The 15,193-nt window shown below is 36.6% G+C and overlaps 1 protein-coding gene across 1 annotated transcript in view; it reads right to left on the bottom strand.

Annotated features, from left to right (window-relative positions):
- LOC311081323 (junctional adhesion molecule-like) overlaps positions 1-9,116 on the bottom strand; it is a gene marked incomplete at its 3' end in the record, with an annotated part of 93,297 nt that extends 84,181 nt beyond the window's left edge. Inside the window, 3 exon segments of the mRNA XM_084111836.1 lie at positions 6,967-7,323; positions 7,409-7,430; positions 7,432-9,116. Coding sequence (XP_083967962.1) covers positions 6,967-7,323; positions 7,409-7,430; positions 7,432-7,779 — 727 coding nt within the window. The 5' untranslated portion in view covers positions 7,780-9,116.
- Positions 9,117-15,193: the final 6,077 nt, after the last annotated feature.

The raw sequence follows: 15,193 nt of genomic DNA, 5'->3' as shown, positions 1-15,193 counted from the left end.
TTATCTTTTCTATATCCTCTACTTTTCATTTCTCATAAATGAGATCATCAAGTTACCTATTTTAGCAGCTCCAAAACAGCAGAACAAAAGAATAAATTGTAGTAAAGGCAAAACACGACAGCTTGCAAGCTCCCAACCCTCTAATACATGTTTTATCCGTTTACGAGTCTCGTCATTGCTTGACTTTATCTCCACAATGATGTTAGTTATTCCTAAACACAAAATTAATTATCAAAACACACATAAATGTTTCAGAAACATTTGCATAAATTATCATTGCAAAACTGAATGAACAATAAGGAAACACATCACTATATCAACTAAAAGTGAAGAAGACAGATCAATGAAAGCTGGTTTGTGGAGTTTTTTAATAAAAAATAAATAAAAAAAAACTGACAATCATGACATTTTGGGGGAAAAGTGAAAAAAAACTGCATTCTGGCCTCTGTATAAGACAAAACTGCAGCCATGATTGCATTTAAATTAATATGATATTCATAAAGGACAGATATGGTTCCCTTTCTGTCAGTCATGTTCAATAAACCCGGGACATACGGGTTTATAAGCAGGCTGGCAGCTCACTCATTCAGATTTTTGCTTTGGAGCTAAGTGGCCATTTTATGAACTATCGTTCTTCCAATTCACCTCTAAAAGATGTAAGCCCTCTTGCTGGTGATACTCTGGCACATTCAGAGGTGTTTCACTAAGGTATTTGCACAGATAAGTGCAGTGATTCCCCTCTGAGCGCTTCAACAATAAACAATGGACAATGAGCATCTTTTCAAAGAAAAGGAGGACAGCAGAAGGGAAATGCTGTCTCCAAAAAGAGGTTGGTTTACTGGATAGTGGAGCACCTCTCTGATGGACATCTGCAGACCAACAGGCTGGGCAAGAAATAACACCTTTGCGAGGTTCTACAATCTCCAGGTTGAGACGGTTTCTTTCCATGTTTTGTGTATAAACAGGTAAAGAGTGGTAAGACTGGCTTGGTGTCTTGCTTGCAGCGCCATTCCCCTTTAAGTGGGACACAAGCGTTTTCTAAGCTCTCAAGATAAGTTCCCCAGCTGGCGAAACCTGAATTACCTTTCCTATAGCATTGCCCCACATGTCAGTCCATTCGTATATCCACATGTTTCCCCTTACATGTAGGAAGTAGCCTCAGTACCATCACTTTCTATTTGGATGAGGTACACTTCCCCAGCTTTAACAAACTATGGTCATGGCTGAAAAAAAAATGGGAATAGAGAACCGAAGCACACTTCCCTTGAGGTAACATACAAAAGGAACAGCAAATAAGTGAAACATCAGTGCAATTCATTCAAAATATATATTTACATTGGTCCAATGGAAAATTGTGATTTTCAGTTTATACCTTCTGTTTTCACTTTGCCTCAAAGTAAGTGTTATGCCCTCTATCACTGAAAAAAATTATACTTTGGATTAACTTAAAACAATTGATGTAATTTTGTTACAGCTATTTTTTTTTAGATTTTCTCAAATTGTATTTATGATTTAGTTAAAACCATACATTTTGATTTAATGTCAAACCAAAATTAAATTTTTTTCCAACTCAACGTTTTACCTTAACCCAAAGTACTCTTTGTACACAGCAAAAACTCCAGTGTTAAATTAACACTCAAGAGTGTTAAAGTTAATGAGATAATTAAGTGATTAATTTAGTGATGATTGAACATTATTGAAGACACCTGATGTTAACAAGCAGAATCACTGAAGGAGAAAATCACAAATTGTAAGCCACCGTTATGTCGATCAGTGTTTGCTTTAGTTGGGCTCTTGAGCCATATTACTTTAGAATTTGTTTGGCTTTGTATCTGAGTTATAACCGCCAGATGAACAAAGAAAAAAAGTGATCTGATGGTGTTGGTTATATTATGACTATCATCATTTGAACTTGATCACTGAACTCATTAAGACCATTATTTCTGATTGATTATAGAATAACTGTGATTCTGCATAAATATCCAGAATTTTTGATAATATACAAAGGATTTCTTAAAAGTTGTTTAAAAAAAAAAAAGATCTTTCTTTTAGGCACACACAGACGTCAAGATTCAGTCTATGCATCTCAACAATGGTGACGAGCAGAATATTCATTTAGGAAAAGTAAATTACATAGACAATTCAGATCATAATGTTTTCATACCGCAATGCATGATGGGAGCCATTAATGAGTTGTGATTGGTGGCAGCCACTGCAACATGCTTTATTATTGTCACCATTGTTGAGATTCACAGGCTGATAATTGATGTCTGTGTTTCTAAACAAATTCAGTTGAAAGTCTTTTGATCAGAACAATGTTTATGAAATATTTTGGATTAGGCTATATGAAAAATACTGAAAATCCTATGCTGTAGAATCACAGAGCTGCTGTAATTAACAAGTTAAACCAAACCATCTCAATAAATGTCATTTTTTGGATCACTACATGATTGTCAAAACATAACCAACACCATCAGATCACATTGTCTCTTTGTTCATCTGACTGTTATAAATCAATAACAGCAGACAAGCAAAATCTAAAGTAAACATATAAGGGTCAAGAGCCCAACTAAAGCAAACAGCCATCACCATAATGGTAACTTACAATTTGTGATTTTCTCCTTCAGTGATTCTGCTTGTTAACATCAGGTGTCTTCAATAATGCTCAATCATCACTCAATTAATCACTTAATTATCTCATTAACCTTAACACTCTTGAGTTGAGTTGAATTGGAAAAAAATTAAATTTTGGTTTGACATTAAATCAAAATTTATGGTTTTAACTAAATCATAAATACAATTTGAGAAAATCTAAAAAAATGAGCTGTAACAAATTACATACATTTTTTTAAGTTAATCCAAAGTATCATTTTTTTCAGTGCAGCTATGACTGTCTCCATGGTAAGCCCTGTCTCTTCCACCCCGTAGGCATAGAGGACTAAAATTGTTGGCTTACATGGGGAGCTGGGTAGGTTATGATTTAGAGACAGCAGTTGCCAAAAGGGCATGCTACAGCTTCCCAGCATCTGTATCTCCAACACTCATAACACAGTTTAGTGGTTGTGGCGCATTCAATAGGGACCCCATATGTCGTCATTCAACATAACGTCTCGGTTACTGATGCAACCCTCATTCGCTGATGGAAGGAATGGAGACATTATGTCCCGTCTGCCACAACCTTGAACCAGCCCGCTGAATGGCCAGGACCATATCTCTGCTCCTCAGCATAAAACTGAATGACTGAGTGGTGGTTTTTCTACTACACAGAGGTGACCCCGTATGTCAACATTCAATATAACAAGGGTTTTGTCAGTAACCGGAATGTTCCTTCATCAGTGGTCAGTGTGGGAAAATGGCCTTCAAAAATATTGATTGATCATATATCAAATGTTCCTATCTTTAATTACTTTAATTAGACACAGCAGAAGCATTAACACAAAGAGGGCTGTTATCATTGCTTTATCAGCTCCTGTAAATTGTACAATTGTTGTCCAGCTGTGTCTGAGAAGAACTATAGCACAGACACACATAAACTAATTTTTATCTCAATATTCAATGTTTAATGTGCACATTAAAACAGACAGAATCACAGCTTATCTTATAACACAGAACAATATATCTTTTATGGACCAACAACAGTAAATATTATTGTGAATTATTGTTCATAAAAGTAAAAATAAAATACTTTTGGTGGACTTTTTTTTTCTTTTTTCTGTAGCCACTGCAAAGTCTTTTGCGTTTTACAATGGGTGAATCTCCAGTTGTCACTGGTGATTGTTGTTTGAACCATTCTGGATCCACAGATGTGTACAGATGTGATGTAATGATGCAAAGACATGCTTGAATTTCCCACAGAAATCCACCACACTCAAAAAAAAAATTGTGTCTAAACATAAGATTTATGTATTTGAATTGCATAACAAATTCCCATGCATTTGGTTTACATAGTTTTAACATAAACCAATCAATACTCCTGAATGTGATTCATATGTTTAAGTCATACATAAATGAAACAGATAAGATTTATGTAATTGTATTAATAAACTGAATGTGATTTATATTTGTCAGTCGTATGTAAATGAAACAGGTAAGATTTATGTAATAGTACACAGAAAAACACCCATGTTAAATTAACACTGCTCAGTGTTCATATGTGTGCACACTACAGAGTTAAAGCGGTGTTGAAGTTAATGAGATAATTAAGTGATGATTTAGCATTAATTATGAACACCTGCTGTTAACAAGCAGAATCACTGAAGGAAAGAGAAACACAAGAACTACAACTGACTTCAGCCACAGCCTTAGATTGACATCAACTGAAGAGAAAAGAAGACATTAAATCTGTGAAGATCTCAGCAGAGGAGGATTAAACAACTCCACAAACAGCATTACCAGCTTCACTTATTACTAACCAGACTGACTTTATTTCATTTCCGTTTCAATGAAATCAATAGTTGTATTTTAAAGTCACCATGATGGTGGTTAGCGTTTGCTTTAGTTGGGCTCTTGACCATTGACTCTTTAATATAACATTTTCTCTGGCTGCTATAATTATGTGTTTATAAAACATGTTTGTTGCAGCAAAAAAGCCAAGAGAAAAAGAGATCAAGTGATGTTGGCTGTTTATTGATGATGATGACGACAAAGTCATCATCATGTAATTGCCTCATTCGCTGATCTTGTTCAGTGTCTAATGCATTTTAATATTGTTTTATTCATAACAGAAGCCATTTGATTTTACAGCAGGAAATCTAACAGTGTTGATTATCAAACAATATATATATATATTTTTTTATAGTTAGTGCACAAAAACCTTTCATCTATGGCATTACTTAGACTCACACAGACATCAAGAAACAGCATATGAATCTCAACAATGGTGATAAAAGATACAAAAAATCCTGATGCATAATTTATTAATGCCGCAATGCATGCTGGGAGATATGGGTGAGTTTTGATTGGTGGTACCCAGCATGCACTGCAGCATGAAGCATTTCATTGATTGTCACCATTGTTGAGAGTCATACACTGATTCTTGATGTCTAAGTAATAATGTAGAAGAGAAAGTTTAATGCACTAAATGTTTTTAAAATTCTTTATATTATTTGATTAACTGTTGGATCTAATGCTGTCAGGTCACACAGCTACTATAATAAATAAAACAAAATCACATAAGCCCAATAATCAAAGCATTAGACACTGAAAAAGACAAGTGATTCAGGCCACAATATGATGATTACACCTTCATCAATTAACAGCCAATATCACTTGATCTCTTTTTCTCTTGGCTTTTTCGCTGCAACAAATGTGTTTTATAAACACATAATTATAGCAGCCAGATAAAATGTTATATTAAAGAGTCAATGTTCAAGAGCCCAACTAAAGCAAACGCTAACCACCATCATGGTGACTTTAAAATACAACTATTGATTTCATTAAAACGGAAATGAAATAAAGTCAGTCTGGTTAGTAATAAGTGAAGCTGGTAATGCTGTTTGTGGAGTTGTTTAATCCTCCTCTGCTGAGATCTTCACAGATTTAATGTCTTATTTTCTCTTCAGTTGATTTCATCTAAGGCTGTGGCTGAAGTCAGTTGTAGTTCTTGTGTTTCTCTTTCCTTCAGTGATTCTGCTTGTTAACAGCAGGTGTTCATAATTAATGCTCAATCATCACTTAATTATCTCATTAACTTCAACACCGCTTTAACTCTGTAGTGTGCACACATATGAACACTGAGCAGTGTTAATTTAACATGGGTGTTTTTCTGTGTACTATTACATAAATCTTACCTGTTTCATTTACATACGACTGACAAATATAAATCACATTCAGTTTATTAATACAATTACATACATCTTATCTGTTTCATTTAGATATGACTTAAAAATATGAATCACATTCAGATTATTGATTGGTTTATGTTAAAACTATGTAATCCAAATGCATGGGAATTTGTTATGCAATTCAAATACATAAATCTTATTTTTAGACACAAATTTTTTTTTGAGTGCAGTACCACTGGTGAATTAAAAACATTATTACAAGCTTACCGTTTTGAATCGAGTTAAGGCATGCAGATAGTTTTGAACACTGGCTGGTTATGTACTTGCTCAAAAATGTATTTTGGATCATTTTTAATGCGAAAAAGTTACGGACTGCAGCTTTAACAAAGGTTCAGTTTTTTTTTACATTTTATTATAACAAAATATCCACAGAATAAACCTGGAAAGTCCTTTAAAAATGGTGCAGTCCAAAACAGCATCAGAGGCCTCGTAATGTAAAGAGTACAACAGGAGACCGTCTCATGTAGAGATCCTGAAACACAATCAGAGTTTAATGAATTTACAAATATCTGGAAGAAAGAAAAACGATTTTTAACTCTCTGATCTTGAGTCACTGCTACATTATTAAAACATAACACTGAAAAACATTTTCAGTTATCTGGGCAATAAAGCTGATGTTAAAATCAAACATTGTGCTTTTTTCATATTGATGTCATCTGCTCTACTGAAATACTCACCTTCAGCAAAACCCCAGAGGACGAAAGCAAAAAACAAAATCATATTTGGACAAAACATCAGCAAAACCTGAAGACGCAAAACTAGGGTAAAAAACAAAACAAAACAAAAAACACCATCAGTAAGGAATGAAACAAATCAAATTGGAAACATAAAAATGTTTTGAACATCTATAGACATGAAAAACCTTCATTATGTGACCTGCAGTAGATATGAAGCAGAGTAGAAGTGCAGATCCAAATGCAAAAATACAGAGAATCAACACCATTATGTGTGAGAAAGAAAAACCTTTTGGGACCTTTTCATTTCATGAGAAAAAAAAAAACTTTTTTTTTTTTTTCTCATGAAATGAATGGTTATGTTTCCTGGGATGTTTAGGGCTGGTCCTGTCCTTGCCAATATGTTTATATTCAAATGTGTCAGATTTAATTGTATTTCTGTTACTCACCCAGTTGCTCCAGTACTACAGTTGCATTGGCTGAAAATCTACCAGTAAACACTTCACACATGTAAACTCCTTTGTCCTCAGTTCTGACACTCTTCAGTCTGAGAGAGAAGTTTCCTTTGGGGATTTCATCAGTGAAGAACTCAACTCTGTCTCTGTATCGCTCATCTGATGAATCTGGAAAAGCTTCATTGTTTTCATAGAACAGAACCAGAATCTCTACATCTTCAACTGTTTTCTGCCATGAAACCTCTTCAATGTATTCAGGTTTGATGTGAGAGTCTACAGAGCAGTTCAGAGTGACGTCCTCACCCACAGATGCAGATATAGACTCATCTGATCCTGATACAACCAAACGCTCTGAAAGAACAATGTATCACGTAATGAAGTTTTAAGTTCTGTTCAGTTATAAAATTTCTATACATAAATTTTAGTTCAGACTTACCAACATCTTTTATTTGAACCACAAGTCTCATTAGAATCCTGCTGACTGTAAACTTTACATGTGTAATTTCCCTCATCTTCTGCTGTCAGATTGTCCAGACGGAGGGAGAAGTTTCCATGTTGAATCTGATCAGTAAAATAATGAGCTCTATCTTGATAATCCTGCTGCTGGACCTCTGCTCGACTCTCACTATCTTGATACAGATGAACCAGAGTCTCTGAGTCTGTTCTTTTCCATTCCACCTCCAGATCTTTCACTGGTAAAGGTTTATCAACATAACAGGGCAAAACCACTGAAGATCCCAGATGAGAAACCAGAGGACCAGAGGGACTATGCACATTAAACCCTGAAAATCCCACATTACTTTGCATATGTAAAACATATTACATTACACTTATCCTGTAAACAATAATAATGTCAAATCTGATCCAAGTACAAACAAACAAAACTTGTTTGTGAATTAATTAATTTGTTCAATTAAAATCATTAAATAAACTAACTGTTGTTAGTATATTTACGTAAACTGTATTTAATCATTAAATCAACAGAAAAGCAAACCATACCGTCACACATCCTCAGGACTTCAGCTATTAAAATAAACATAAGCAGGTTCATAAGCATATTCACATGAAAATATGACAATCTTCTCTCTGTATTATCAATGCGCAGTTGTAAACAAGTTGAAGTAAACATTTTCACACTAACTTTCTGATTTTATAAGGAAGCAAACGCTTCTTCAGCAGATCCAGATCAACCAGTTCTAATCAAAGCAATTTTTTTCCCTTGTGTGATGCCTAGGCCCTTTGGTCTGATTGATTTAGCTGAGAATAAATGTAGATTATTTTGAGCTTATTTTGAGCTTTGCATTGATTTTGTTTATCAAAGAGAGATCCTCAAATGTGCCATTCATACCAGTGCCAAGTCTAGCAACATGAGGTAAATCTGTGAATTTTTAGTATGTAATATTGCTCTTCATGAAAAATGTCTGCAATGCAACAAAGCACAAAGTCACTCCAAAGGAAATGTTTCTCTGGTATCTCTGCGCACTGTCTCTGAACAGTCTTGAGTGTTCTTCCGGGAACAAACAAGTCACATTATTCCTCATTTAAATAATTCCAGCACAAGTCTCTCACACACACACACACACACACACACACACACACACACACACACACACACACACACACACACACACACACACACACACACACACACACACACACACACACACACACACACACACACACACACACACTCTCTCACACACACACACACTCTCTCTCTCACACACACACATTAGTAGTGTGTTGAAACTCTGGGGCTGTGTCCGAAATCGCGAAATCGAAACCGTCTCTTGAGAAGATACTTCACGACCACTCAAAATTAAGTTCTATATAGGATGAGTGTGTGCAGTATGAATGTAATCTGGACATATCACATTCATCATGTTGTCATTATTATGTGACTTACCAGCATCAGTTACGAAGTATTTATGCCAATCATAAATCCTTTCTTGTCGCCTCATGGGATATTAAATCAAATCAAATCAAATCAAGTATATTTGTATAGCGCTTTTCACAATACAGATTGTATCAAAGCAGCTTCACAGTATTAAAATAAAATAATACAACAAAGTTTGTTTCTAGTGGAATTTATTGATTGATAGAATAAAATTAAATATCCCCAAAATATCCCCAACTGAGCAAGCCAAAGGCAACAGTGGCAAGGAACCGAAAAAACTCCATCAAGCGGCTTAATGGTGTCCTAAAACTCCATCAGGTGACCTAATGGAGAGAAAAAAAAACCTTGGGAGAACCCAGGCTCAGTCGGGGGCCAGTTCTCCTCTGGCATTTATGAACTAGAGGCCGGATTGTAGTTTGAAACTGTGAGATTAACAATATTATATGAATGCCTGGCTGAAAAGATGCGTCTTTAATCTAGTTTTAAACTGGGAGAGTGAGTCCGAGCAACGAACAGTATCAGGAAGGCTATTCCAGAGTTTTGGAGCCAAATGTGAAAATGCTCTCCCTCCTTTGGTGGATCTGGATATCCTAGGTATGACCAAAAGCCTTGAATTTATTGATCTTAAAGAGCGCGATGGATTATAGGGTGATAGAAGATCCGTTAAATAGACTGGAGCTAAGCCGTTTAGGGCTTTATAAGTCAGTAGCAATACCTTGTAATTAATACGGAACTTTATAGGTAACCAATGTAGTGATGATAAAATCGGTGTTATATGATCATATTTTCTTGATCTAGTAAGAACTCTAGCGGCTGCATTTTGGACTAACTGTAGCTTGTTTATTGAGGATGCAGGACAACCGGCTAATAAAGCATTACAGTAATCTAGTCTCGAGGTCATGAATGCATGAACTAACTTTTCTGCATCAGAAACTGATAGCATATTACGTAGCTTAGCAATGTTTCTAAGGTGGAAAAAGGCTGTTTTTGTAACATACGAAATATGATTTTCAAAAGACAGGTTACAATCGAGTATAACACCCAGGTCTTTTACTGTAGAGGATAAAGTAACAGGACATCCTACGATGTCAAAGTTGTATTGTGAGAGGTTCTGTGGGCGGTTTTTTGAACCGATAAGTATTACCTCTGTCTTGTCTGGATTTAATAATAGAAAATTACGCGTCATCCAATCTTTTATATCTTTAACACACTCTGTCAATTTGGATAATTTAGCGTTTTCATCCGGCCGTGATGAAATATATATTTGAGTGTCATCAGCATAACAATGGAAACTAATTCCATGTTTCCTTATAATATTTCCAAGTGGCAGCATATATATTGAGAATAATAGAGGGCCCAACACAGATCCCTGCGGCACTCCATAGTTTACTGGAATTATGATCGATTTTTCTCCATTTAAATAGACAAAATGGTAGCGGTCTGATAAGTATGATCTAAACCAGCTTAATGCTTGTCCTTGAACACCAGTATAATTTTGTAGTCGATCTAAGAGTATTGTATGATCTATAGTATCGAACGCAGCACTTAGATCAAGTAAAACTAGTATTGAGAAACAGCCTTGGTCAGAAGCTAAAAGTAAATCATTTGTGATTTTAACGAGCGCAGTTTCAGTGCTATGATGCGGCCTGAATCCTGACTGAAACTTTTCATAGATATCATTTTCTTGCAAGAAAGAGCCCAGTTGAGCGGACACAACTTTTTCTAGTATTTTAGACATAAAAGGTAGATTTGAAATGGGTCTATAATTTGCTAGATTATGCGGGTCTAATTGTGGTTTCTTAATGAGAGGTTTTATCACTGCCAGTTTAAATGTTCTTGGAACATGACCTAAAGATAAAGACGAGTTAATAATATTGAGGAGAGGCTCTTCTACTACAGGTAACACTTCTTTCAGTAGTTTAGTTGGTATAGGATCTAATAAACATGTTGTTGTTTTAGATGAAGTGATAAGTTTATTTAACTCTTTTTGTTCTATAGTTGTAAAGCACTGTAATTGTTCTTGCGGGGGGAAAATTGAGGCTGAATTATAAGGTGCGATTGAGGATTGAACGTTTACAATTGTGGTTCTGATGTTTTCTATTTTCTCAGTGAAGAAGTTCATGAAATCATTACTACTAAACTGTAACGGGATATTTTGTTCGGGTGACGTCTGTTTATTTGTTAGTCTAGCCACGGTGTTAAATAAAAACCTAGGATTGTTTTGGTTGTTTTCTATTAGTTTGCGGAGATGCTCAGCCCTGGCCGCTTTTAGGGCCTTTTTATAACGTGACATACTGTCTTTCCACGCGATTCTAAAGACCTCTAAATTAGTTTGTTTCCATTTACGCTCTAAATTACGGGTTTCTCTCTTTAGAACATGCGTAGTATTATTGTACCATGGTGCTTTAATTTTCTCTGTGACCTTTTTTAATCTAACAGGTGCAACAACATCCAATGTTCTAGAGAGAATGGTGCTCATAGTGCTAGTTAGTTCTTCTAGTTCATCTGTTTGTTTGGGTTCAGGCAGCAGCTGAGACAGATCAGACAAGCAACTCGAGAAATTATCTATGGTGGATGGAAGGATTGTTCTGCCTGGTCGAAAACGCGGCGCCGCATGACATATTACAGCAGTACGTAATATGCAAGTTACCAAGTAATGGTCAGTGACATCATCACTTTGTGGAATGATATCTATATCGGTTGGATCGGTTCCATATGATATAATTAAATCGAGTGTGTGATTAAGACGATGAGTTGGTCCGGTGACGTTTTGTTTGACCCCAAAGGAATTTAATAAATCTATAAACGCAGCCCCTAACGCATCATTTGGATTATCTACGTGTATGTTAAAATCTCCAACAATTAATGCTTTATCTACATTGACCAATAGATCTGAGAGAAAATCTGCAAACTCTTTTAGGAAATCAGCGTAAGGCCCAGGCGGTCTATATACGGTAGCCAAGGCTAGAGATAATATGGATTTTTTTCTAACATCTAAGAGCGTAACATTTAGTACAAGTATTTCAAACGAAATAAACTTATAACCCGTTTTCTGAGTAACATTGAGAATATCTCTATAGACCGCTGCAACACCGCCGCCACGACCAATCAGACGGGGTTCGTGCTTATAGGAGTATCCTGATGGAGTAGACTCATTTAGACCGAAATAATCATTAGGTTTAAGCCAAGTTTCAGTAAGGCAAAGGACATCGAAGCTATTATCCGTGACTATTTCATTTACAATAACTGCCTTAGGTGTGAGTGATCTAATGTTTAGAAGACCTAGCTTTAGAAATTGTTTTTGTTTACTAATAGCAACATTTTCTGGTTTAATAACAATTAGATTTTTTCTAGATCCTGCAGTAGATTTATTATTTGATCTCACTAAACGAGGAATAGACACAGTTTCTATGCAATGTTCTACACTATTTATATCAGTTAATTTGGTGCAGCAGAGACTATGATTTGAACTTTTGGTTACTAGTCAAAAGGTATTTAACATTTTGGAGATGTTATCTGACAGAAGATCCGATCCGAATCTGCTTGGGTGTAAGCCATCGGCACGGTAAAGCCTAGGACGCTCCCAAAACAGATTCCAATTATTTACAAAGAGCAGTTTCTGCTCATTGCACCATGACATTAACCATTCATTTAGCGCGAATAATCTACTAAACTTTTCATGACCTAGTCGGTACGTGGGAAGCGGTCCTGACACAATGATCGTTATATCAGGCGATGTGCTGCGTACCGTATCGATCAGATTCCTGAAGTCTTTCTTCAGAACCTCTGTCTGTCGCAGCCTGATGTCGGCCCCTCCCGCGTGCAGGACCACAGTTCCGACGCGCTCGTTCAGAATCTCGGGAACGTGAGCAGCGATTTCAGAAACACGAGCACCAGGAAAGCAGTGACTATGCACCTTACTTTTATTTAACGTAGCTTGTACGTGTCGAACGATGGAATCACCGATGATCACAGCATCGCGTTCTGTTTCGCGAAGAGGGGAGAAGCGGTTTTGTGTGGATATCTCGAAAACCGGGAGGGTCGGAGAGAGTTTTCTTGGTCTAGACCTGACTCGCGTCTTCCGCTGCGGAAATATCCAGGCTTCGTGGTGGCATGTTGGAGCCGGCGTAAACGAGACCATGGCTGATCGCGGCCTCGACGCTCGTGACCGATGCTGAGTAACGCACGGAGTAGACGAGGTCGGAGTCAGCGGGTTAGTAACGTTGATCACTGATTTGTGTGCATCGGCGCGTGATGTTTCAAGAGCTAACCGCCGGTCTATCAGCTCGGCTTTTCTCACTAAAAGGTCGTGGATCTGTTTCTCAACAGCTTCCAGCTCAGACTGCAACGCGTGTAGCTCAAATGTGTCCTCACCTGCACCAAAAGGTAGACTACTTACATCTGATATATTCGCCATTTTAACAGATGGACAGTAAGTTAAGTTAGCAACGACGCTACCAGTGATGCTATCAATATTAATACTAATTTATGACTGAAGTCTTGGATATAATCCGTCTTTTTAGTGGTACAGGTGTAGAGTAGACGCACGATAGGCGAAAAAAATGTTTGTTTGTAAGTGAGTGTGGAGAAGACGCGTTCAGCCGTGATCCACAGGAGTAACCTATAAGAGTATCCGACGTTGGATCACTAATAGGCTTGAGACGCGTCTGCTCAACAGTCCGCGTTGTAACTATGAGGTGAGGAAAAATAGAAAATGTTCGTTGTAAGTGAGTTTAAAGAGAAATCAAGAATTATAAATCAATCGATGGAGCTCCAAAGACAACAACGCGTTCAGACGCGACGCATGCGCATTCGAAACAGCATTTATACATTAAAGTATACATTGTATGCACACATCAGAATCTCACCGGAAGTAGTAGGTCATCCGGGTACTTTTTGCCTACTCTTTTGTGAGTACTGTGAATTCAGAATTAATTATTTTATCATGTTTTTTTTTCCGCCTACTCTATAGTAGGAAAGTATAGGATTTTGGTTGCAGCCACGGTTATGGCAAGGGGTGTGTCATTCCCAAACACGCTCAAATCATTTGACCAATAACAACACACTGGTCCAGCTGACCAATCAGAACGTGCTGCACTTTTTGGAAGGAGAGGCTTCATAGAGACAGGAACTAAACAGGGGTGCATTTCCAAAAAGTAGCGTTAGCCTAGGGCTGGGCGATTTAAATCGCGATATTGTTATGCGCATCTCATCAGTAAAGCCGGTTCCTTGATTAGTAGTAAATCGCCATCACCTGCTTTCAGATGAAGCGGCATTTACTACAAAGAGCCGTAGTTAACTGACAAGCTGAGCCAAATCGCATCAATATCGCGGACGTATCGCCAGCGATATTTAATGCGATATGGCTCAGCTTGTCAGTTAACTACGGCTCTTTGTACACAGCAAAACCTCCAGTGTTAAATTAACACTCCTGGGAGTGTATGAGTCCACACTCAAGAGTGTTTAAGTTAATGAGATAACTAAGTGATTAATTTAGTGATGATTGAGCATTAATGAAGACACCTGATGTTAACAAGTAGAATCGCTGAAGGAGAAAATCGCAAATTGTAAGTTACCATTATTGTGATGGGTAGTTGCTTTAGTTGGGCTCTGACCCTTTTATATGTACTTTAGATTTCGTTTGGTGGTTGTATCTGAGTTAAAACTGCCAGTTGAACAAAGAATAAAAAGTGATCTGATGGTGTTGGTTATATTATGACAATCATCATTTGAACTAGATCACTGAACTCATTAAAATCCTTCTTTCTGACTTCGATTTATGTTGTTGGTTAGTGAATCTGAATAAATGGCCAGAATTTTTGATATAATATTAAAGATTTCTTAAAAGTTGTTTAAAAAAAAATCATTCTTTTAGGCACACACAGATGTCAAGATTCAGTCTATGCATCTCAACAATGGTGAGGAGCAGAATATTCAATTAGGAAAAGTAAATTACATAGACAATTCAGATCATAATTTATTCATACCGCAATGATGGGAGCCATTAATGAGTTGTGATTGGTGGCAGCCACTGCAACATGCTTTATTATTGTCACCATTGTTGAGATTCACAGGCTGATTATTGATGTCTGTGTTTTAAATGATTATGTTTGAACGTCTTTTTGATCAGAACAATGATTATTAAATATTTTGAATTATAAGTAAAGTACTGATAATCATAGGCTGAAGAATCACAAAACTGCTGCTAACAAGTTAAACCAATCTAGCTTAATATGTTTCATTTTTCAGATCACAGCATGATTATGTCAAAACATAACCAACACTATAAGATAACATTTTACTTTGTTCATTTAACTGTTATAA

Source organism: Abramis brama (genome assembly GCF_963993115.1).
Source record: "Abramis brama genome assembly, chromosome: 1".
NCBI classification, from domain to species: Eukaryota; Metazoa; Chordata; class Actinopteri; order Cypriniformes; family Leuciscidae; genus Abramis; species Abramis brama.
Note: the sequence above shows the minus strand (reverse complement) of the source record. Positions and strands in the feature narration are given on the sequence as shown.